This window comes from Thalia democratica, chromosome 9 (genome assembly GCF_965202585.1).
Source record: "Thalia democratica chromosome 9, ktThaDemo2.hap1.1, whole genome shotgun sequence".
NCBI lineage: Eukaryota > Metazoa > Chordata > Thaliacea > Salpida > Salpidae > Thalia > Thalia democratica.
This window is the reverse complement of record NC_139173.1, coordinates 22558106-22583447: the sequence shown is the minus strand read 5'-3', so window position 1 is coordinate 22583447 and position 25342 is coordinate 22558106. Positions and strand designations below refer to the sequence as shown.

Here is a 25342-nt window from a genome sequence, read left to right as displayed (position 1 = left end):
GTTTAGCTTCTTTCATAAGTTAGCATTCTTGTTTTTGTAAATTAAAACTTTTAAAGTACTTAAAAATTTAAAATATCCAGAACTAAAAAATGTTCAAATACTTACAAAATATATTTTGTGGTTTAAAATTTTGGTTAATTGAAAAGGAATACTTGGTCCCACTTCGAAATCCAGAAAACCAAAGCATCTGTGAACCAAGGCTGGTTGAAGAAATTTTCTTTCAAATTCCCGAAATTTTACAAAAGCATGAGGAGTTGTGTGCGGATATACAGAGTTACATTGATAACTGGGACACCGGCAACATGAAAATAGGAGAGCTCTTTCTAAACTTTGTTAGTTTACCGGATAATTTTACTTTTGCACATTTAAGCATGTTTTTGATATTTTAGATGATTGTATTGCTCTAGTTGTTTAAAAATAGTCATAGTTCATTTTTTATTGCATTAGTTATATCAACATATTTTCTTTATTTTAGATCAGGTTCTATTTTATAGTGTAGAAGGATGTATAATATAAATAGGTTTCAAACTTGCACATTGCACAGGTAATTTTACACATAAAATTTGTCTTCTGACCTAAAATTTTTAATCATATGTACAATCTAGCGTTTGAAAATTTATTTTATAATTTTTACCCTTGATCTCTATCATAAAAACAAACCTTCAAAATAGGTATCCATGAAACTTTTCATTTATTTACATTTCCACACTTATGTGTTATAACATTTTGTTTTATATAAAAGTTGGTATATATAGTGTAAGCTATTAAATATGTCTTATATAGTTTACATACAAAAACTGTATGTACTTGAAAGTGATGCAAAATTTATGTTTTCTTTGGTGTAAAACTAATTTTTTAAGCAAAGTAAATTTGCAACAAAACCATTCAAAAAAAAGAATTGCTGTCAAAAAATATACGGTTATATTTATTCATAAATTTTTATCAAAAGTTTAATCACCTAATAACAAATATAAAGTTGCTGATTTTATCTTTATCTTATGCAAGCTTTATAATTTAATACTTGAATTGTGTTTATTGAATACTTAAAGTAAGTTTAAATGTTTGACTTATAATGAATAAAAAGTTTTACTTGATGATTTCTGGTTTTATAATCATGGTTTTCTAATTAACAATTTTTGAGTTTTGTTTAAAAAGAAAAACAGGTAATGAAAGTTTAGTGAAATGAAAAAAAAAACAATTAGTTAGTGAAATAAAAATTGGTTTTACTGTTTATATTTTATGAAAACTTGATGCTATGTACAATTTAAAGCTTGTTCAGGTTTTGTTTTGAAAATATGTCCTTTTTTATTTTCAATGCACAAATTTTTACTCCTTTTTAAATACATTTTTTAAACAAACTGTAATTGTAAGTAACAGAAAACTGCTGATATTTGATTTATACTATGTATAAATGTTACTTTTGAAAGGGTTAAAATAGCAAATTTTTATATACTTGTTGATAAACAATATGTTTTTAATCAAAATTCTAAGGTTTTTTTTTAACTCAATTATCAGTAGATGCAGCAAGATATTACTTTTGTTATCCGCTAATATAATTTTTTTTTTTTTACAAACATTATGTGGTATGAAAATTTTAGCTGAAGTATCAATAATTTATCAAAGGCTTAAATTTGTCAATTCATTTAAATATATGATTACCTTAATTTGAAAAAAAATTTTTTTTTTTGTTGCGTTTATAAATGTTGATAAGTTATTATTTCTTGTAGTGTTTTAAAATAGAAATACAAGTTTTTAACAAATAGTAGTATTAGATTGGGAATAAAAAAAATATCTAAAAATTTATAAACAGTTCTACAACCAAGAACAAATGTCATTGCTGTTAAATACTACTATCATAAGTGGAATAATATATAATAAAACAAATAAAGAACCTAGCAAGCACAAATAAGACTTTTTATGCCAAGTCTGGCTTGCTGAATAGAAAAGTTGCCCACTTTTAGTTTAAACCCTTAATTACGGTATTTGTAAGATAAAGATACAAATTTGTACTTTTTTTTTTTCATTTGTTAAATAAATAAACTTTCTATACATACTGTCCTATATAAATTCCTATTTTGCTTATATTTTCAAAAACATAATTTAAAGTAAGATGTTTTTTAAGAAGTAACTTTGTTAGTTGTTTATGTTACCATCGTTTAAGGTATTAAAGTTTTTTTTTATCTATGAATTTTAAAAGTCTTTAGTAACAAGTTAGTTTTTTATCTTAAAGAGTTTGTTAATATGGACACAAGTTGCTTTTTCAACAAAATTTTTATTTTTTCACTTTTTTACTGTTGGTCTTATCTGGCCCATCAGAAAGAAAAGACCTTGGCATGTTTAATAGTTAGAACAAGGTCCCACTAGAAATCAATAAGTTAGTTTGAATTTTTCTGAAAGGATCTTTAAAAGATCTGACAGTAAATATATAATTTAGAAATAATTTTTATGGTATATTTTTAGGCATTAAGAAATTTTCAGAAAGCTTTCTGTTGTTTACTATCTTTACTTGTATTTACAAGTATAACAATTCCTATGCAAACCTATCTGTACTAAATGTTAACATGTTGGTATATTTGCGTTGAAACCATTATGCTAATTTCATAATAAATTATGTAGAATTTCTGTGTTAAACGTGAACTTGAGCAGTTATAAATCTAACTTTTTATCCTGCAAAAGACTTTGCTTTTGAAACCTAGTCTAAATTTTAAAAACACAGTTGATACTTAAAAAAAAGTTGAAGTTGTTGTATACCCTAATATTAGTATCATTTTGTTTTTTTTTGCAAAAAACAGAACGTTTAAAATAAGTTTTTCACTAGCTCTGTATAATTTTGAATTGCAATATATTATTGGCATAGTTATTTTTTATTTTATTTTAAAAGTCAAATTAAAACGTTTTTAGTTTAGGTTATCTACTTTTAAAATGATAAATTACACATATATTGTGATTTAAAAATACTGTACACATTTGTTCAAACTCAAAAAATTTAGTTCTCTAAACTGTTTTGACAGCTTAAAAGTGTTTGTAATTTTTATTTTAAATATGTTTATTTATAATTATCATTAATTTTACCTTTTTCTCTACTTTTAAAATGTTGCTTTATAGTTGAACGTAGAGTTTTACATAATAAAGTGTAGTTTTTAATGTTATATACCTAATATTTTTTTAAAAGTTTTCTAAAAAAGATATAAATAGTTAATAAGCTTTTGAATTGACAATGTTTTATCAAACTGTTTCAACATAGTTTTAAACTTCTCAACAGTTTCACCAAGAGGACTTGATAGAAGCTTACATAAGTTTTGTCAGAAACTTTTCAAACGCCACTGAGTGCATCAGCAAGGCTTCCCAAGCCAAAAGCGCCTTCAAAACATTCCTGGAGGTTAGCTCGTCTTTGAAATAGTTTTCACTGTATTTAGTTTTGTATACATAGATATAAGAAATGTTTACCAAATGAGTTTAAAATAGGTAGTTTCAATTAAGGGCATAGGGGGGGGTAAACACCCTTTTTTGGTTTTTGATCTTATTTTATATAGTTTTTACTAAGCTACAAGATGCTTTTTACAGATTTTAAAAATTCAAAATAATTTTTCAGATATAGCCGGTCAAAGTCGGAGGCTACAATAGGATCCTTATGGGAGGCGCAAACTAAAACGGCAAATAACTAGAAATCACTAAAAATCTATCTCCTCCTACATTTTTTGAGCAAACTACCTCAAATTTTCAGGAAATGTTCCTTGCAATATTTAGAAAATTCTGTCGGAACAGAATTTAAAAAAATTAAAAAATAAAAATTTTATAATAAAAAAACTAAAAAAAAACTGTTTTTTTTGTTTATTTTTTTTATAAAATTTTTATTTTTCAATTTTTTAAAAATTCCTTCCGACAGAATTTTCCAAATATATCAAGGAACGTTTCCTGAAAGTTTGAGGTAGTTATCTCAAAAAACGTAGGAGAAGATAGATTTTTAGTGAAATAGTCTATTTTTGCTGTTTTAGTTTGCGCCTCCCATAAGAAACCTATTGTTGCCTCCGACTTTGACCGGCTATATCTCAAAAATTATTTTGAATTTTTAAAATCTGTAAAAAGCATCTTGTAACTTAGTAAAAACTATATAAAATAAGATCAAAAACCAAAAAAGGGTGTTTACCCCCCCCTATGCCCCTATGCCCTTAAGGTAAAACACCCTTAAATTAGTTATTTAATGTTTTGGACAAATAGTGTACACTTTTACTTACTTATTCAAAAGTTTTGAAGTTTGGTCATAAACATTAGGTTTATAATGTGATAGTGTATAATTGTGTTTAAAAATTTGTCTACAACTTATTTTTAATTTTTTTTCTAAAAATAGTTTAGTTTAGATATTTGTTTATATTGTGGATAAAACTGCTAGTTTATTATATTTAAGCTTATTTATTCAATTTTAATCTAAATAAAGTTATATTATTCTAAAGTTTTATAAACTAAATAAGACTTTAAATTACTTTGTAAGAGAAAACATGAATCTACATTATTTTGTATTTGGCATAACTAAAAAAAAAAGTTCTATTAACAAAACTCAATACTGTTTTTTTTTTGCTTTGCAAATTATAATCTAAATACGCAAAAAAAACTATATTTTATGTAAAAAGGTAACTTTAAAGCGCAAAAATCTTATTAATTAAATTAAAACTAAATAACTAAATGTTGAACAAATTAATAATAAATATGGTTACTGCTTAGTTTATAGTAATAGTTTTTACTGTTTAGTTTTTTAACTGGTTGTACTTTAAACTTTTTTAAATGATTTTTTTTAGAAGCATCTATTTAAAAATTACTCAGTATCATAAAACCATATGAAAATAATTATAATAAAGTTTAGTAATATTAATTTAAAAAAAAGTTTAAATGCTTGCTTTTGACTCATATTTTGTTGGTTTGTTTATGTTTTTTACGTTGTCACTGTTTAAAAAAAGCACTGTTTATACTGCAAATAATAATTTTAACCAAATAATTTTTCAGCTGTTTTGAATAAATATTTCTAAAATGTGTACTCAAGATAATTTTATCATCATAATTATACATTATTGTGGCGTTTAATATAACCCTGAAATAAAATATTTTATTATTAAAATTTAAAAAATTTAAAACATAATTTTAATTAGATAAACAAAATTATTCTTTATTTTTCTATTTGATATAAAAGGCAGTTTGTTTTCAACACTTTTGATATATTTTATTGAATATATTAAAATATTTTTTTTTAATACTTTAGTCTTAAGTTTGTTTACAGTTTAGTTATCAGCTTTTAGTTATATAGTTTGAAACTCTTTAACAAGTAACCATGCATGGAAATCGGAGGCTTACTATATACTTTTTAAGATAGATAAGTTTTGCTAGTCTTTTAATTTATTTTGGCAATATTTGCCATACTAAAGTGTATATATTTGTAAAAATACAAACAAATAGCTTTTTAATTTCACTGATTGCAAGCTTTATTATGTTTTTAGAATTCATGTGTTTTAAACTTTCCACTTTTACTTATTTGCGTTATCACGGCAAAATGCACTCCTAAATTTCATACCATTTTAATCTCTTGCTTAATTAAAAAAACATAAATGAGTTCTAGTAATTTTATGTGACTAACTTAGTTTTTTCAATTTATTATATTTATTTGTGTTTAGTTTTTATTATTATTAAAAAATCTTTAAATTCTTGTGTAGTTATGCTAAGATTCGACATTAATGTTTTGTAATAATTATCTGAACAAAAATTTTAAGATAGTGTTAAGGTTTGCAAAAGGTCTCTTTTAAAGTTTCTTATTGAAAATAAACGAAACTCTTGTAATTCCAAACTTGCTAGAAGAAAAAGAGTTGAACAAGAAGCAATTCAGATGGCAATAGCTTTGTATAAATTGATTTTCCAACTACTACTACGACTTGCTAACTTTTCATCCTATTTGTTTACTCGGAATTTTCTCTCTTTTCTGCTTTTAAAACTACTGTTTTGTTCAAATGTTTTGAAAGATTGCAAAGCGGAATTAAAACTAACAACTGCTTGTTTTTTTATTGATAGTTTATTCAGAGTTACAATATAAAATTTAATATCTTATATTATTTAAAATAAAAAATAGTTTGAGACACCAATCGTTTTTAACAACAAAAACAACTTCGTTTTATAGTTTTTTAACTTCTTACTAATAAAAAAATTGAAAGCACAGAATAACTAAAAGTTTGAAATTAATTTATCCATATACACGTTGTTTTGCGTGATTTTATTATAAAACATTTTTTACCAATTTTATAATTATTTATACTTAAATGTACACGCCTTTTTAATCTATTTGATAACAATTTTAATTATTCTTAGATGCATAGAACTTTGGTGTAATGATTTTAATACAATAGTATAATCATTGTTTTTACTTATGTGATGTTATTCAAATAAGTCTCTGCAAATAACTGAACTCATTTGAATTAAGCAAAGTTTAATTTAGTTGTATATAAATATGCAATGGTTTTGATTTTTTATCAAAGGTAAAACATTTAAAAAATGTTGTTATTCTCATTATACATATCAATTATTGATATATCCAATGTCGTTGTAAAAAATTTAAGGTTTTAAGTCAGATTTTTAACTAAAATTTTATAGTGATGGTATTTAACTAATAAAGTTTATTATTTTAAAACTTAAATTTATTTTGTTACATATTTTATAAATATCCTTATTATTCTAATATAAGTAAACCATTTTTTTTGTTTTATTATACAAAAAATTTGAATAATGATTTTATATTATAGTTGTGTTTAACGTCTATATACAGGGTTGCCACTTTACCTGGAAACCTGGAAAAACCTGGAATTTGAAAAATTTTGAAAAAAACCTGGAAAAACCTGGAATTTTAACAATTTTCACATGTTCAGTGAAACTGAATTTTAACAATTTCGATTTGAATCAAAAAATCTATTATATAAATAAAAAAAATTTGCCGTCATCAAAAAATTTTTTATTAAAAATGATATTTAAAGTAGTTTTACATTATCTTACAATGTTTTTATACTATTTAACACAGTTTCTTACCTTAAACTTAACTTTAAACTAAAAATAGACTCAACAATCTGTACTTTTAAAAACCTGGAAGAAATTTAGAAAACCTGGAAAAATTTTTGAAAAAACAGTGGCAACCCTGTATATATATTACGATGCAACACTATCGAGTAAACTTTATAAAAGTAACTTATAGAGATATAGCTACAAACTTATATTTTTATCTTAAACGAAAGTTCTCATATGTGTTAAATTTAAACAAATTTTTATAGCTTAAGCACAATCTTCTAATTTATTAAAAAAATTTAACTGAACTGTACCACTGTTATGTTATTTGGTGATAGAAAAAGTGTTAACAAGAAAATACTTTTTATTATTTACCAAAGCATTTGGTGTAAATATTTTTTATTAACCAAAAATAACTTTAGCGTCTATTAACTAGTGTTCAAGATTGGGACCAGGTTTTTTTGAATGCAAAGCACTTTTTTTAAAAAACTACCAAGTTTTAGGATAATTAAGCAAGTTATTACTTATGTGGGTATATAACTGTGGAAAACCTACTAACTTATTAGAATTTTAATCGTTTTATTTACAATTAGTAACTACCTAATCATAGTTTTATTTTGTCTTAATATCTTCAAAAACTAGTGACCCTTTGGATACGGATCTTAAACAAAAAACTCACGACCATCGACAGATCGCATAATGAAACTTCTGTCTAAAAAAATATATAAAGTTTTAATATTTACATCCTAAAATAAACTGAATATAAAAACGCTCAGACTTAATCAAATGAATAACTTGAAATACAGATAAATCATCAAAACTTTCAAAGTTTTAAATTAGAAAAAAACACGAGTTCCCGGACCCGGTAGATCACTACTAATAACAAAGGTGATAAAACTTAAAAAACACTCTTAAAATTTTTGTTTTTTCACAGAACCGCCGCGCCATCAACAAGGACAAGCAGTCGCTGAGCGCGAGGCTGATCCAGCCGGTGCAGCGCATCCCCAGGTACAAGCTCTACTTCAAGGAGTTCCTCAAGTACACGGCCGAGACGCACTGCGACCACGCCGGCCTCACGCTCGCCATCGAGGAGTGCCACAACCTCGCCACGCTCATGGACAACGGTATTTTGTTTGTTAGGGTTTTACTGCGTTAGTGGGTTTAGGGGTGGGTGTAAATGAGGAACTTGTGTACGGGTGAATAAAGTTGGATTTTTAGACCAAAGCACTGTGGGGTTTGATAGGTAGAAATGTGTTTTTAAGACTTAAGGTAAAAAAAGACACTTAGTATCATTTTAATAAAAATAGGATTTTTAAGGGCCGCTTACCATTTAATTAACAAGTTTAATTTATCAAAACGTATTTAGCTCTAAGTTTTGTTCTGATTACAGCGAAAATATAAAAACTTTAACAAACTCATTATAAATAAGACTGTGAGTTCAAGTTAATAGGTTTAGGATGTAATAGTTTTTCCATAACTAAATGAGTGTTGTCTTTTATTAAAACTTATATTGTAAGTATTAATGTGATGAAATTTTGTTATAAGTTTTTAGAACTACTCAATAGAAAACCTTTGATTAGGATTTTAATTTCTTAAAGCTGTTGCTGATGTTAAGGAAGTTTATTAAATTATAAAAGTTTTAGGGCTTCACAACTTTTTTGTTTAGACTTTTTCTTTGAAACTTTGATATTAAAACTTTTTCTATTATATGTTCAGTATGTATAGAAAAAATATGAGATCCAGTTTTAGATTATGTAGTAAGTGACAAATTTTAAAGAATTAATGTTGTTTGAAAGAACAAGGTTATCTATTAGGTACTTTAAGATATTTTTGCAAAAAGGTTTTAGCATTTTTCTAACCATATACACTAAAGAATGTTGTTTGTAATAATTTCGTGTAATGTTTAAAACTTTCAAACTCTGATCTTTTAAAAACAATTAAGGTGATATTAAAGCTTGTAGTTGTTTGAAATCAAATACGTGATTTTTTTTGTGTAATTCAACTGCATAAATATATTGTATAAAAATAAGTTTAACTTTTTAATCAAATTATAATCCACACTAAACATCATATTTAAATAACCCGTAGCACTCGCAAAATACAACTTGTTGGCAGTTAAACGGTAATTTTTGGTGTTTTATCTTTTACTTCAACACTAAAAGCGTCATGAATAATCTGCATGTTACATCATCTAATTTTTTCAATTATCATTTTTTAAATCTTATTTCAAGTGACACAAGCTTATCATTTCTTGAACTACATTTCAGAAAATAGGTTTAGAAATAACAAAAAAAACTTTATCTTAAAAAATTTACTAAAATTAAATTTTTATTTGATTCTATTTATATTTTTCTAGTGTGAATAAAGTTTTCAGATTATTGGGAGTTGAAAATCATATTTACTTTTACTCAGATCATATGCTGTAATTACAAAGTCATATTTGTAGTAAATTGATCCCTAATTTTGTTTATAAACTAAGCTAATGTATCATAATTTGTCGAAAGCATTTGATAATCAAGTAGGAAAAACATCTATTTAAGTTTTGTGCTAGAAGTGTTGTTTGAAAACCTTTTAAAAATAGTTTAAGAACTTCAAAAAAAAACTGTTCTATAGGGTAAGTAGTTCATTAAATAAAGGTCTTACCAAAACTTAAAAAATTGCTTCAAGTTTTTACTTAACACTGACTGTTTGTGCGCAAAGGCATCAAAATAATTTCGTAGATTTAAAATCTAATGGAAAGTCTGCTAAACGTTTACACAACGCGAGAGCACAAGAAAACGGTTCGCCGGGCATAAGAAAGTACTTCCACCAGAAAAAAGTTCCGCCCAAATCAGAGCTGGCTACGGTGACGAACGTGAACGAAGGCAAAAGTTTGTACGGTTTTCTGTTAGAGTTGTTTTAGCGGTCACGTAGAGTCAATCTCGTTTAATTTTGAGTACTGAGCCGTTGGTATACTATCTATTACATACGGTCTTACTTTTAATTTCTAACGCTTGTAAAGATCAGAAAGGGTACGATTGATTTAAGAATAATTTTTTTCTAATAATTTTTAATTTTGCTTAAATTTTCCAAATTATTACGTGCTTTATATTAGCAATAGTTGTATAAAGTAATCATCTTTAAAATATGTTTTATTTTAAGTAAAATTAAACAATTTACTTTGAAAAAGTTTGATAGAAAATTCTATAGTGTTTTTGAACATTTTTGTTTACTTTGATTTTCAAATTTTTTGACAAGTAGTAAACGTTCAAAAACTTTTTGATGTACGCAAAAGTTTGTGAATTCAGTTTCAGGTGACTTTGTATGTTTATTTTTTAACATTTTTTTTTCGTATGCGACTACTTTAAAAATTAACAACTAGGCTTTTAGTTTTTTATTATTTATTATATGGTCTAAACTAATTTTTTAAATAATTTTATAACTCAAATTTTTATATAAATAATTGATACTTTTCCAAATAAAGTAAATTACTTCATATGATTAAATAATTTTAGGCTTTTATTTACTAAAAATTGTGTTAATATTTTAGCTTGTTTTGAGGTTCTATCAATTAAAGTTCTAAAATTGAATCCAAGAAGATATATAACTAATATATTAATTCAAGATTTCTTTTATAAAAAAATGTTTCACTCGTATATCTTTGTTTAAGAAAAAAATTCTGAAGTTAATAATAAAGTTTGAACAATATTTTAAGGTAGAATCTAATTATACAGATCGACCTTTTAATGTTTTAATATGTATTTTATTTCTTCATATTTTTAAACAACTTTAACTAAGTTCACTAATATCTTATGAAAATAAACTGATAAAAATTATCTAAGTTTTCATAAAAATATTGGCTCAACGTTATAATAAACTAAAAACAATTGACCTACTTTATTTTAACATGTATTCTTATATACTTATTGGGAAAAAAAAATTAAACAAAGTCAGGGCAATAAACACGTTTTAAATGCCATAGGTTTATTAAAGATTGTGAGTTTGTTTAAAAATAAAACTTGGTAATAACTTTTGATCCATTTTATGATTAAACCTAATATTTTATTCAACTTGGACTCTAATGAAGTTAACAAAAATAAATTTAAATGGTCTTAAATCTGTATAACATTAAAATGTCGAATTATTTAATATATAATGTTTTAAGTTAAGTATTTTAAACTTTTTGCTTGTAAAAGTTTAAACAAAGAGATAAAAAAAAGTATGTAAATTGTTTTACGTAAACTTGTACTTTTTAATTAATATTTTGTGCCTTTTTATTGTTTATCTCAGCCGTTTTATTACATGTACACATAACTTAACTAACGATTGACTATTTACGAACTTTAATTTAACAACATAGTGAAAACAAAACATTTGATTAGTTTGTGCAAAATTCCAGCAGCACTTTCACATTTATAACCAGCAACATTAACAAAGCTTAATTGTTGCATGATTTCAATATCATCAAAATAATATTCTAGCATGCATCCTCAAAATGATAAACAATAGTTTGTTGTAAAAAAAAAATGTACTGTGAATTTCAGCAAAGTCGGACATAGAAAACCTGATGAAGAACAAAAAGGAGTTAGAAGACATAGAATCCATCATTGAAAACTTTCCTGAAAACGTAAGAACAGTTTGATGTTTAATGATTAAAAAGTGTATGCATAAAATAAAATATTTACAATCTGTATTTTGCAGCTAATTCTGAGCAAGGCGCCGAGAAGAAAATTTATCCAGCAGGAGACCTGCATGGAACTAGTTAGTATCTTTATCTGTTCACTCATTCACCTTGGAGAAAAAAAAAACATTGTTTAAACTTTTAAATACGCTTTTTGTACATTGACAAAAGTGTTTCTAGCGGCTCAAACTATGTTTGATAAAAAAAAACTTTGTTAAAGTTTGATTAATTTTTTCATAACTAACGCTTTTGAAAATACTACAAAAGAAAAACAAACCAATTTAGACTGTAATTTTTTTTACAAACACATCTGTCGTCGACAGGGCAAGCAGAAGGAGCGGAAATTGTGGCTGTTCAACGACTTGCTGGTGTGCACGAGCACCGGCAAGAAGAAGAACCTGAACGCCAGGAGGAGCTCCATAAACATCGCGTCACAGTGAGTATGGCGTCACAGTAGTTCTTGTTTTGAATATGACGTCAAAGCAGTTCTTTTATGAGTTGATTTTTGTTTAGGTCGTCGAAACGTAGTTGATAGCGATTTTTGTATTTTTTAAGGCATTTGTAGAAGCTATCACTGTTTAATTTATTCTAATAAGTTTAATTGTTTGTTAGTTTTTTTTTTCTCAAAAAGCTTCCTTTTCGACTGAAGTTAAGTCGATAATTGTTTCTATAGTGTTCCTGCTTTGTAGACCGAAACAAAGTTTTTTTTTCGGTTGTATGTAGAAAAACAAGTCTTATTGTCATCAGCTTGCTGCAATAAATTCGAACAAACATTAGATAATAATTGTATTAAGTTGTATTTAATATGCTTAACTTTAAATAGTTTAATCTTTTGAATGTATTTTATTGGATTTAAACTTTCAAGGATAGCATATTTTATATGCACATAGAAACATCTGTTGAATGTAGATTGTTTTTATTTATTTATTGTTACTCTGAAAGAAATAAAAAAATTAATAATAATGTAAAGCACGAGTGTGACTTTAATATTTTTAAAAATTGTAGTATTCTTTACAAATACTCAAATTGCTTTAAACCTCGCAAATATTTTTCAGCAGGGTAGATTTTTGTTCTGCTAAATTGAGTTTTGTCACAAGCCATGCTGCCGCAAACCAAGATGTTTTTAAATAAAATTTGTTGAAAACTTTGCGTTTTAAAAACATACACTTTTGAATAACAACAGAGTATATTTTTATAGTTTTTGTAACTATTCATTGAAATTTCTGATAAAAATTATATTAGTAATTTAACCTTATAGTTAAATAGGTAGCTGAAGGTAAACAGCTGAAGGTATTTATAGATTATCCAAGCAAACCCCATAGCAGAATCATTAGTTAAAATAGTTATATGTGAAAGTTTTTTTTTTCTTTTTTAATAATTTGAAATCTTTTTTTTTGGTTTAATAAAGAGACTAAATAACGTTTTATATTATAATACATGCCTTAATAACAAACAAAACTATTGTGTAAAGTTATTACTTTGTTTATTGTTTTGCATTAATTAGATTTAATTAAGTTATTGTCAAAATTTGACGACTTTATTAACCATAAACTTAAGTAGATGAAATTTAGATGTTATTATTTTTTCTTTACTATTTAGCATGATTTATCATTTAAAGGTTTATAAACGTAATAATGTTTGGTAATAAAACAAAACAAACATAGAGTAAGTTAAAAGTTTTTAAAATTGTAAGCATTATTATTTATTTTTATTCAGAAACAATGAAAACAATAGCAAGTATGAAACTGCCAAGTGTAAATTCCAATGGCATATTTGGATCAGAGAAATGGAATTTAACACGGGTAAAATATTAAACATGTTTGATTGAATTGTTAAAGTTGTGTAAAAAACAAGTTTAAATGTAAAACGTTAAGCGATTAAAAATAATTTTATAATTAAATAAAGTAAGGATAGTCTAGAATCTAGATATTAACAGATTAAATTAGCGAGCATTACGTTTTTATAGCTCAATTTATTTCTAAGACTTATTTTTTGTGTTTTTTTTTCAAGTAAATCTTACTTTTGAATTACTTCAATAGAAAAAATTTTGTAAAATAATGTGTTAAAAAATATTTTAAACAGTATCTGAATATAAATATAAAAAGTTATACATAATATAATTTTCTATGATTGAAGTTTATAAGTGAACTAAATGTGAAACTTTTGTTTTTGTTTTAAAAAAAGTTAAGCTTGGAATATTATGAAAAAGTTTTTAAATTATATTGTGTTTATTTTAAAAAAACGAATTTAATTTACTAGTACACCTTATACAACTTAAATTAAATGTGTAGTATAGTGTGTAATGCACTTACCTTGTATTAACTTTTAAAACAGAAAGCAAAAAGTATTATTTACTTATTTTGAATTTGTCGTTTTTGTTAGGCAGCCATAAATGCCTTGAGTAAAACAAAAATTTATGTTAAACTATTCATTGTTTTTACATTGTTCATTATTTTAAGAAAATATTTAGTTGGCTGAACTCGTCTTCAATATAAATTTTAAGAAACAAAAAACTCATTAGTAATGACAAATATAGTTAATTTGTAAGTTCCGGCCATGTAATCGTTTTATCAAATTCTTGTTTAACAAATTTGATTGCAACTCTTAAACTTGGTTGGCATTATGTTAACTCCTTCATTATTGCAGAAAAAACAGAAAAGGAAAACATAAAAAGTGAAATAGACTCAATAATGAAGGATCAATTAACGTTAAAAGAAATTGAAAAAAAAGTTGAGAGTTTAAAAATTGACCATCAGGTTTTTTTTTTATGCAAAAAATAGAAATAAAATTGGGTTTATTTTTACTATGTACTAAATAACAGTATTTTATAAAGTATTATTTTAATAAAAACTATAAAAGTTGTAAAGTTGTGCTTAACTTTTATAAAAACCCTGAAATTTCTAGTATTTTTTATGACTTTAAGTAATTTAATAAGTACTAACTAGTGTGTTTTCTTTTAAATTAAATTGAAAATCTTATGTTTTTTTTAGATATTAGGCTTTTAATTTATTATTTATATACTGAAATACTTGTCAAAATATTGTGAATTTGTGCAGTTTTAATTTTTACAAAATTGAATTAAAAGACTTAGCAATAAAACTTTTATTAAAAGACTTATATTAACTCAAAATTTTTATTAAGTTATTTTGGCAGTTGCGCTCAATTAATGTTTTATTACTGCAAAGTAAAAATGTTGCGCTTATTGTTTTAAATACTTTTAGAACAAAGTGTAAAAGTTCATAATTAGATACATTGTAGGTTAAATTATATGAACGTTTTTTTCCTTTGTACAAAAGGGTTATATTCTAAGCAGAAATATTTAACTAAGCCTAAAAACCATATACATATGCAATTAAATGAATTTAAACATGAAAGTCAATTTTTAGTCCATAAAGTTGACTAAGTAATTATACAATACTGTAATGTTTACAAGTATAAATAATATTCCTTAGATTTGTTTGTTTGGTATAAATCAGTTATACTTTTAGTTTTGTCTTCCAGTCATAAAAGTTTCAATACTTACACTAAAGCATCTGTTAATATTTTAAAAAACATTTGAAATATTTATTTCAGTTTCCTAAGCATTTTTCAAGTATGTAAATAACTACTCATAATTGTATGTTTTTGTTGGTATAGACCTTAGTTGAATTATTTTTAAGGATTTAAATTTCTTATAAAACAAAAGTTATGTGTTAACCATAAAAAAGTAACACTAATTGAACTTTACAGTCCATTAAAAAAAAAGTTGTTTAGTTATTTTCAATTCAAACTAAGTTTAGTCTATATAAATCTAAAATTCTAGTTAAAACTTTAGGTTTTAAAAATATATTTCTCTGACTTTTAAAAGAACAGTTCTACGGATATTTACTTCATTATTAATTACAACAAGACTTTGTGTCACTTTGAAAAAGATAGAGAAACGTTTTAGTGGGATAAAGTTTAAATATTTATCAGTTAAATTTTCTTTATACCAAAAGTAACAACTTCTTAGAGCTTTTTTAATAAACTTTTTATCTTTTTAAAATTGCCCTTAAGTCTAAAAAAGCTCATTGAAGCTAAATTAAACCAAATTTATAACAAAATCTTCTTAAGCTTAATAGTTTTTCACAAAAAGTATAAGATTATTATTTTGTTTTAAGAGATTTTATTGAAGTTTATGAAAGTAATTTCCTTTAGATAACTAAAAGTAAATTTAATTTTCTTTGGTAATGAAGTTTTTCATTAAATCGAGGACGTTTTAGTTTGTTTTCTTAAACATAGTTGCAAAAATCTGGAATCCTGGAAAAACCTGGAATTCAAGAAATTAAAAAATACGAGAAAAAACATAAATTTCGAACAAAAATCACTAATAAACCTAAATTCTATTTTACAGGTGAAGTAAAAAATAATCGATTAAATACGAAAAATCAATCATATTAATAATTTTTTTATATAATTTAAAATATTGTTTATAAAAAAACGTTGTTAAAGTACATTTACCGTAAATTTTCATTGTTTTAATAGTATTTATGACATTTTTTTACCTATAAAATAGTTTTATACTAAAAATTAATCAAAAAAACTGGTTCTTTAAAAAAACTAGAATACACTCAGAAAACCTGGGAAAAAATATTCAAAAAACCTTAGGCAACCCTGCACAAACATTTTTTGCTGTATAACTAATTTCACGCTTGTTTTAGAACCTCAGCAATTCTATAAAGGAGCTGCAGGCTAAACTGGCGTCCAAACTTCAGGACAAGGTTCCGTCTTGTGATAAGGAAGAGTCGTGCGAAGAACGCAAGGCTTCAGTTATCATTCTCAACTACAGGTGTGCATTTTTATTTGTACTGCCTACAGTGTTTATACTTGTAGTAAGTTTTTACTTACTTGGGTGAATTTTTTATTAAATTTTAAACTTCACTTGTTTGGTAATATGTACTCTATTTGGTCAAAGTTTTGAAAAAAAAAATAATAATCAAAAGATTATTACTTTTAGAAGTACTGAGGCTGAGTCCAAATTTTTTTTCAAATTTCAATTTTCTTACTTAGCAATCCCCTTAAAATTAACATTAGTTTTGTATTAAAGAAGCTGGCGTCAGTTTAAATAATTTTACTTTAATAGTATTGCATTTATTTCTTGATAAATTACGAACTGAATTGAATGTGTAAGTTTTGAATTTTCTGTGTTTATTATGAATAAATATATAACTTACAAAAGTGCAATAGGTTACTTGTAGAAGGAAGCTAGAATGTTACTGAAACATTTCGGAAGGATTGTTTTATTAGAGTTGTATCTTCTACTACAGTTTTTAAGCTGTCCGTTTCAAACTTTCATAGTACAATTAGTTTTTGATAAACCACAAGTTTTTAAACCATAAGTTTAATACTTTGGTTTCCATTTGTTGTATTTAATATTTTTACATAATTTCATTTAATTTGTTCAAAAACTTTTTTCTGATTTGTTTATAACAACTGATAATCTCCTATATCCCAATATAGGAGTGAAACATTGTTTAGTTGATAATAAACTGTAAAAATAAATAATAGATAGTATAATTTCTGTTAAATAATCAATAATCGTGTTGTAGAAATTTAAAAATCTTTAATAAAACTTTTATTTTTATAACATATTAAAAATACAAGTCATAAATTGCTTTTTTTTTACTTAGTTTGAAATGCTACAGTAACATTTTAAGTATCATGCAAGTATCGTTTCCCTTTAGTTATTTCCCTAAAAATTTTATTTATTTACCATAAAATCCTAGAAAGATATAAATTTTTTTGAAACTAAAAAAACATTTTTAGAAAGTTAACCATATAATGTTTCCCTCCGTACTTTTTATACTAGTTTGAAAAAAGTTAAAACTAAATATATCTCAAAACAGAACTAAAACATTTGTGTTCTTAAAAGTACCTTATTGCTATAAAACTTTAACTTACGTGAAAAAATTCAACCCCCCTATGGCCGTGGTATCAAAGTTTTAAGTTGTTGTTTAATTTCGTAATAAAATGAAAATTTTGATTAATTTTTATTGTAAAAAGACTTTGTGTTATGCTGTGTAAAATATCAAGCGCCTTTTCTTAATTTTAAAATCAATTCAGTTACTACTAAAAATGTAAATTTTTAACTTACTTTTAACTTTCAATTGGTTTTAAGATAATTAAAGCTAAAACAAGTATCATTTAACAACAGTGGAGGTCAAACCGTCGAATTAGACTTTTTTAAAGAAGAAACCAGGAGTTCATTTGAGGACTTATTGAAAAAGTGGAAGAAAATTACAAGTATGTTTTAATTAACTTTTTTGAATGCACAGAGCTTTCTGATATTTGTTAGTTTTAGACGCGATACTGTGTTAACCAAAGGCATATTTTTTATTTGTTTTGTGATCTCACTAAAATTAGGCTGGTTAATAGTTTATAAACTAAAAATAAGTTTTAAAAATTCAACTGTTTTTTTTTATTTGGTTGTGAAGTTTTTATTTTTCACTGTTGTATAGTCTCACGACTAACACTTGTTCAAAAACTACATCTAATTTGTATTTAATATTTATACAGCTAATAATATTTTATATTAGCGAAAGAACCACTTTACTTTTATACAATCACAATACTTCGAAAAATGTTTTAATACCTCTAAAAGCAAAATATGAATGCAAGTATTTATTTTATAACTTAAAGCATTCGACTTATAAAAGAAAATTGAGGCTTACCATTGTTATTTAGAGAAATTCTAAACAAATTTGCGCTTATTCTTGTTAGCATCAAAAACACTGCAAATTAAAAAAAAAAACTTAAACAGTTTGAAAATTTTCATCAGAAATGAACGGGGACTTTCCCGCCTTCACCCGGGCAATCCCCATCAGCAAAACCAGGAACGGTATGCAGTTCTCGTGCGCCACCGCCAACACCGACACCTCCCCCTCGACCCACGAGGTGTGGGTCTGCAACACGGACGGATACGTCGGACAGGTTTGAACTTTACAATTTGCAAAGTTTACGACAAGTTTTTCATTCAGTTCGAACTGCTGTTTTTCAACTGGCAGTTTTGTTGTTACAAAAATCCTGGAAAAACCTAGAATTTCAGAGTTCAGGTAAAAAAGCTAAAAAAATCTTGAATGTGAGAAATACTGAAAAAAACCTGGAATTTTTGAACTGAGAATTTGAATTTTTTAACTATGGACGTTGGACAGGTTACAGTTTCTTTATTGAAATTTGTGGGTAACTTGCAAAAATTTCCTCGTAGGCTCGAAGTAATATTTTTCATAACTATGGTTTGTTGTTAGTTTCTGAAAAAAATTATTTTTACTCTCCTGGTATTTTATTACGTCAGACAGGCGGCAATTTGTTTGAATATTTGTAATTTGTTGGTACTTTGAAAAACTTACAACAAAAATTTAACCGTCGACTCGAAATATTTGTTTTTTCAAACTATTAGTTTTGTTGTTAACAGCATATTAGAAAAAAGTTTCGATTTTGTTTAGATTTGACTTAGTTTTTAAAATCCTCTTTAAAACTTTTTATTCTAGTTGACTATATATATTTTTGGTTTTATTTATTGCAGTGAAAATAAGACCGTTTCAAACATACAAGTAAAATTTTATTTTTTAACAAAAAAAATTAAAGAATACGTTAAAATAAAAACGAGCACTGTTTTACATATGTTTCAAATTAAACTTTTGAACATCAAGCTACCTTCAGGAAATACAAACTATTTAAAAAATATTTATTCAGCTAGTAGGGGGTTAAAAAACATGGGTACAAATATATTTTGATGAGTTTTATATGCTATAAAATATTTTTTAATGGTTTTACTTGTTAATACAATATACTGGTTGTTAAGAAAAAATATTTCTATGTTATTTATGTTAACTTTTCAAAATTCAAGTTTTATTATTTAACATTTTTATTTTTACAACATTATGATCTTTAAGCTTATTTACGAATGCTTTGTGAACCAATACTTATTTACAACATTTAAAAATTACATTTTAATTCTTGAAATTTTAATTTAATTTAAAATTATTTATCTGAAATTTTAAATAAGTTTGTAGAAAAAGTTAGTTTTAAGAGGTTTGTTCTTTTAATAACTTTTGTTAACGATGATAAATAACGAGATTATAATGTTTTAAATGACTTGTGTTACACCCTTTAAATTGGAAATAACTAATCAAATATCTCAGTTAGATTTGTAAATTAAGGATGTCAAAACTTTAATTTTTTAATAATAAAAGTGTATTGCAGTAGTTATTAAACTAAGGCAAAAATATCGCTCACTATGGGAAACCCTAGCATAGTGTGGTTCTTATTAGAAATTTTTTCAAGTTAAATTTATTTATAATCTATTTTAACCAAAAAAAAATATACTGTTAAACCGCAAAAGAGTTATTTTGACAACTTGATCCAAAATGCATTAGAAAAGGTTTTATCTACAACCTCTGCTTAAAACATTAATTTCCATGTAAACATTTTTATACTCTTTTTATTTTTCATTAAATATTGATAAAATTTAAAAGATATGCAAACAACTACGCAACTAAGCTTTTAACTGCATTGAAGACATGCGACAGTTTACGTAAATGAATGCAATTATCAAAATAAAAGTCTAAATTATTTTTATCTTCATTCTAAAGTAACCCAACACTACTGTCTTGTCTATAAAAATTTCTTAATTTCAATATTTATATTTTATAAACGCATACCAACAATATTTTGTACTTGAAAGAAATGCTTCTTGCCGCTTATATGTTTATGTTTATACTTATCACCGTTTTAGTTTTTTCCATTGTTAATAAAGTGTTCAATCACAAGGAGTTTTTCCACAACAGTATATTTTTCACAGATATGCTTTCTGGCGCTTGAACCCGAGCCGTCTCAAACACAGTGCATCACAGTCTGCAACGCGAAAATCAGCTGCATCACACAGGTGACTTTAATCAATACGTTCATTGATGTTCAATTTGCCACTTTGTTTTGTTGTTTATAATTTTTTTGATTTTATTTTTTTTATTGGAGAAAAAAAATTTAAACTTGTGTTTGGTACGCAGTCTAGCTGTTTTTATAAGTGTTTTTTTTATTGTAGAAACTAAAATACTTTTTTAATTGGAACTATTTCAGGTATTTGAAGTAATAACGTATCTTTTTTTAATAGTTTGTTGTTCTTATGTACCAGAACACCTAGGTTCATATTCAAGATTGATATTCGAAAATAACCACAAAAACTTTAAAACATCTCTAAATAAATGACTGATACGCATTATTTTTAAATCCCTCATTTAATACTTTTTTTAAATGTTTAATTTTTTTATGAAATACATATGTGTCAAAAGTTTAATTGTTTGGTGTTTTTTAATATATTGTTTTTCAAGAAAAATGTTAAATTGTATAAGTAACATTTCTAAGTATCAATAAAAACTCAAAAATTCTGTTTGCTGTTTCAATATTTTGCAAAATTTTGTGGTTGTTGTTTGAAAAAAATAACACAATTTATTGAATAGTTTTGTTAGTAGTAATGTTTCTACTTAAGAATTAAACCGTTTTGTTTATAATTTATTGCTATGCTTTGATACTGAATTGCTTTAAACTTAAAATTAAAGTAATAAATAATTTAAATTTAACATTTTAACTCCTAACAATATTCGGTGCTTTGATAAAAAAAAAGGTTTTATTAATATCTAAATATTTTTTTTCAAAGGAATCATTTGCGAAAGTCTACAAAGCCTAAGCCGAATCATTATAATCAAACCTTATGCTTTTTTTTTTTTTTTTAACAAACTAGTTCTACATTTAATTATGTTTTTAGTTTATTACAAAGATATTATGCAAATATTCAAAAAAAAGTTAAGAAAAAAATCCAATGAATCGCAATTTTATAACAAAGTTGTATAGATTAACTACTTTAATAGAATTTTATGCTTATTGTTTTGTGAATACAAACTTAAAATTACATTGTTTTTAAGTTTGTTAAAGTTGTAATCCTACCAAGTGATTTGAGAAAAACATTTTATAATTTAAAAGCTGTTTTTTATTTATGAATTCAGTAAAGTAAACGTATCATCATTAAAAAATATTGATTATGAACTAGTTTAGATACATATAATATAGTCTATATTAGATCGTAAATTGTGTTGATTTTCATATTTATTAATCAAAAACAGTCAAGTTTTATTAATATAACTTTAACAGCTTTTGTGCACTTCAATATTTTATAAACTTTAAGTTTTTGTTTAAGTTTTATGAAATAAGCCTAGCAATAACGTTTCATAAAAATTGTTTTTATTGTACTAAAATTGTTATTTTTTAACATACCTACTCAAAAATTTAAGTGTTTGTTAACAAAGTTCCGAGCGAAACAAGTTTACTGGAATATATAATGATAACAAATTAAACAGTATACTTTCTTTGTTACACTAATACATGTTTCTGTGTGTTAACGGGTTAACACACTTCAACGGAGCTATGAAAATCAAGAAACTAGCAATGTAATGAAAAAAGGATACTGTTTATTTAATAATTATTTTTTCAGCGTATTAATATAGCTTTTTTTTATAATACTTTTAAAAGATAAAAATTTAATTCTGTTTTGACTTAAATTGTAATTCCAGTAGCTTAAATTTACTTAAATATTATTTTTTTGCTGGTTTTTTAGTTTTCAGTTCTTAGAAAAATGTTTGTTAAAAAATTATTAAGTCAATCAAAAGTATTTAGACTTGAAATAAGTAAAATTTATTGTTAATTTAGTTTAAAGTATAAAGCATTTTCTAACATTTTACTTCAAAGTTTGTTAAATAAGTTTTATGTATAAACTTTTTTATACTTTTGCAGTTGTTGTTATTAGAATATGTTGTTTTATTTGAAAAAAAATTTATTATTAAAAAAAACATATTGTTCTACGTTTTATTTTTCTGTATCATCAATTTCGATTTTTTTTTGTAAAGTTTAATACTTAACATATAACAAGAATCTTAATTTTTAAAGGTTTTTTATTGCTATCAAACCATTTCTTAGGTTTCTACTTTAGGATTAGTAAGCCCTGTAATTTAGAACTGATAAAGTTTATTTTTATTTAAAAATATTAAAAAATATTTTCTACCTCTATTTTAACTACCTTTGATGATCTACAACTTACACAGAATAATTTTGACTTATAAAAACCTTGAGTATTTCAGCTTTAAAATTTCTAACAATAAAGAAAATGTGTGATTTAATTGGATGAACCATTTACACTATTCATGAAAAAGGGATGATATTTTATTTTTTGAACATTAAGAACTAGGTTAGAAGTAAAAAAATATATATGATAGCATTCTCAATACAAGTGGTACAAACTTGGGACAAAAAAATAATTTTCAAATGACACACATTACTATATTCTACTAAACAATTTCCTGGCATTGACTTAAATACTATTTTAAGTTGGTTGGCTACTCAAATTAGTTCTAATTAACAGACTACTTGTTATAACTTAAATGATAAAAATGATACTTTAAAATGTGTTCAACACGCAGGTGCCGACCTGGGACAAGAAGCTGATTCCCACCAAGGACTTTTTGGACGAAATAGAAAAAGCCCCGCTGGGTCACTCGAAAGGAAGACACAACTCCGTGAAGTCGTCGAACCACAGAAAATACGACATAATCGCGTGGGACGACACGTTAGTTGCGAATTAACTCTATTGAATCTTTCAGTTCTTACAAATTAACAAGTATTTCCTAGTTAGTTTTTTCTTATGCACGTACGCGTAAAACTTTTGTATCCACTTATGCTAGTTAAATAAGTGCACACGGACTTGAAGAAAAATTCATGTTTTACACTATTTTTCAACATTGAAAAACTAAGGTAAATATACTATCAAAAACACGAAAAAAGCTTTTGTTAGATAAAACCCATGTGTTTGCTAAAATGCAAGTTTAAAGTTATTACAATTAGCTTTTTATAGTGACGAGACAGACGAGGACAACACGTCACCGATGAGCACCTTGTCCTCCAGAAGTCCCTACAGCACAAACAACTCCACTTCTAACAGAGGTTACTTCAAATACTGTTGTGTTTGTTTCAAAAATATTGTTTGTGAACTTTGGGTTTCGCTGAACGCAGTGGCAAGCTGACAGCTAAAAATTTAATTGTATATTTCGCATTTAGGAGAATTTTCCATTGATCAAATCTAGTACAATGATATGTTACATGTGATTGTTTTCGCAACTCCATAAAAACCTTAAAAAATTTAGTTCCAAGTTTCACCAAACAAAGTTTCTAAGAACAAAATATATTTTTTTAAATTCTACGCACAGACGCCCAGCAAATGTACGGCTCGACCGCGACGACGAACAACGTTAGAAGCGACGACAAAACGGCCTCTATGACGTCACTGTTGGGCGGAGGGGCGTTCAAGAAGGAGTCGAACGGGTCGACGCTGCACGGGTCGTTGGAGGACTTGCTGGCCACGGAGTCGCTGGTGGACGGGAGCAGGAACCTGTCCAACCACGGAAGCATGTGGCTGGGAACCGAAGACGGAAAGTTCGTTTTGTTAAACTTTTGCTTTTTCGGTTAAAATTTTTATGCTGCTTTTTAATATTGTGACAGAATTGAACACGGTAAGTTTGTTTTGTTTATATTTCAGAATATTTAAATAAAGTAGATATTTTTTTTAATTCTCTTGTCTAGATTATACTCTGTAAAAATTACATTAATCTCCTTTTTGATAGGACGTAAAGTTGTTTGTTTTTTGAATATTTTAAGTTTTTAAATGTTATTACGAAACTGAAGATAAAGCATATATATTTATTTTTTAATTCTCCAGGTTGTGTCTTTCATGTAAATATGTTTTGAATTTAATTAAAAATAGTTTTATTTTCTTAATTCTAATGCAAGTTTGTTTTTGTTTTAAGGAAATATATAATTTTAAAAACTAAATAATTTTTTTTTTGAATTAAGCAATTGAAATCAAATATTAAAATAAACTTGTTAAACTGTTTTGTTTATTAAAGAAAGTTTTCTTTTATAAGCTTTAATATAATGCTTTAATAAAAGTAATACTTAGACTATAAAAAGAATTAACACTCTATCAAAACTTTGTCATCACAAGGACAATCTTTTGAAAACATCAATAACTGTTTTTCACATAACTATTAAGTTGACTTAAATTACATTGTTTTTCATAGTAAGAACTACAGTCGTTGTCAAACAAAGTATTATTGAGGTGTTCGAACTAACAGTATTGTTAAAAAAACTGTTTCTGTTAAAACAACCAGTTTGTTTCACTAAAAATCTGTTGAAATAAAGTTTCTAAAGTTAGTGTCTAACATTAGTTTCGCAATTTAATACCTTTTTACAATCTAAGTTTTATTTATTAGAACTTTTCATATCATATATTTCAAACATTTTTTTTATTATATTCTAAATAAAATGTTTAGATAAAAGCCAAGTATATATTTTTATATATGTTTCTATGGAAAGCCTAGACTTTTTTTTTTACAGTATGCTAGTTTATTCATATTAATATATAAGTATTACACGTATTACACTTTACTTTAAGTTACTATTATTTCAAACTTGTTATTTGGGGTAACACTAATCTATTTATTTACCAAAACTCATAGTTCATAACTTTTATTTATTCGATTTAATCTCAAGATCTTTACCCTTTACTACAATAACGATAAAAGTTCCGTGTAAGTA

At 25.4% G+C, this 25342-nt stretch overlaps 1 protein-coding gene across 2 annotated transcripts in view; it reads left to right on the top strand.

Moving 5' to 3' along the window:
- LOC145843820 (uncharacterized) overlaps positions 1 to 25342 on the top strand; it is a 41298-nt gene that overhangs the window by 6870 nt on the left and 9086 nt on the right. Inside the window, exons 3-18 of one of the 2 annotated variants that reach the window (XM_082951056.1) lie at positions 147 to 332; positions 3263 to 3379; positions 7964 to 8153; positions 9750 to 9899; positions 11553 to 11635; positions 11710 to 11769; positions 12013 to 12125; positions 13406 to 13491; positions 14336 to 14445; positions 16369 to 16496; positions 17862 to 17950; positions 18486 to 18637; positions 20508 to 20591; positions 23173 to 23318; positions 23604 to 23692; positions 23956 to 24181. In XM_082951056.1, coding sequence (XP_082807182.1) covers positions 147 to 332; positions 3263 to 3379; positions 7964 to 8153; positions 9750 to 9899; positions 11553 to 11635; positions 11710 to 11769; positions 12013 to 12125; positions 13406 to 13491; positions 14336 to 14445; positions 16369 to 16496; positions 17862 to 17950; positions 18486 to 18637; positions 20508 to 20591; positions 23173 to 23318; positions 23604 to 23692; positions 23956 to 24181 — 2009 coding nt within the window. The remainder of the gene's footprint in view (positions 1 to 146; positions 333 to 3262; positions 3380 to 7963; positions 8154 to 9749; positions 9900 to 11552; positions 11636 to 11709; positions 11770 to 12012; positions 12126 to 13405; positions 13492 to 14335; positions 14446 to 16368; positions 16497 to 17861; positions 17951 to 18485; positions 18638 to 20507; positions 20592 to 23172; positions 23319 to 23603; positions 23693 to 23955; positions 24182 to 25342) is intronic. The other variant, XM_082951057.1, reaches the window with a different exon arrangement.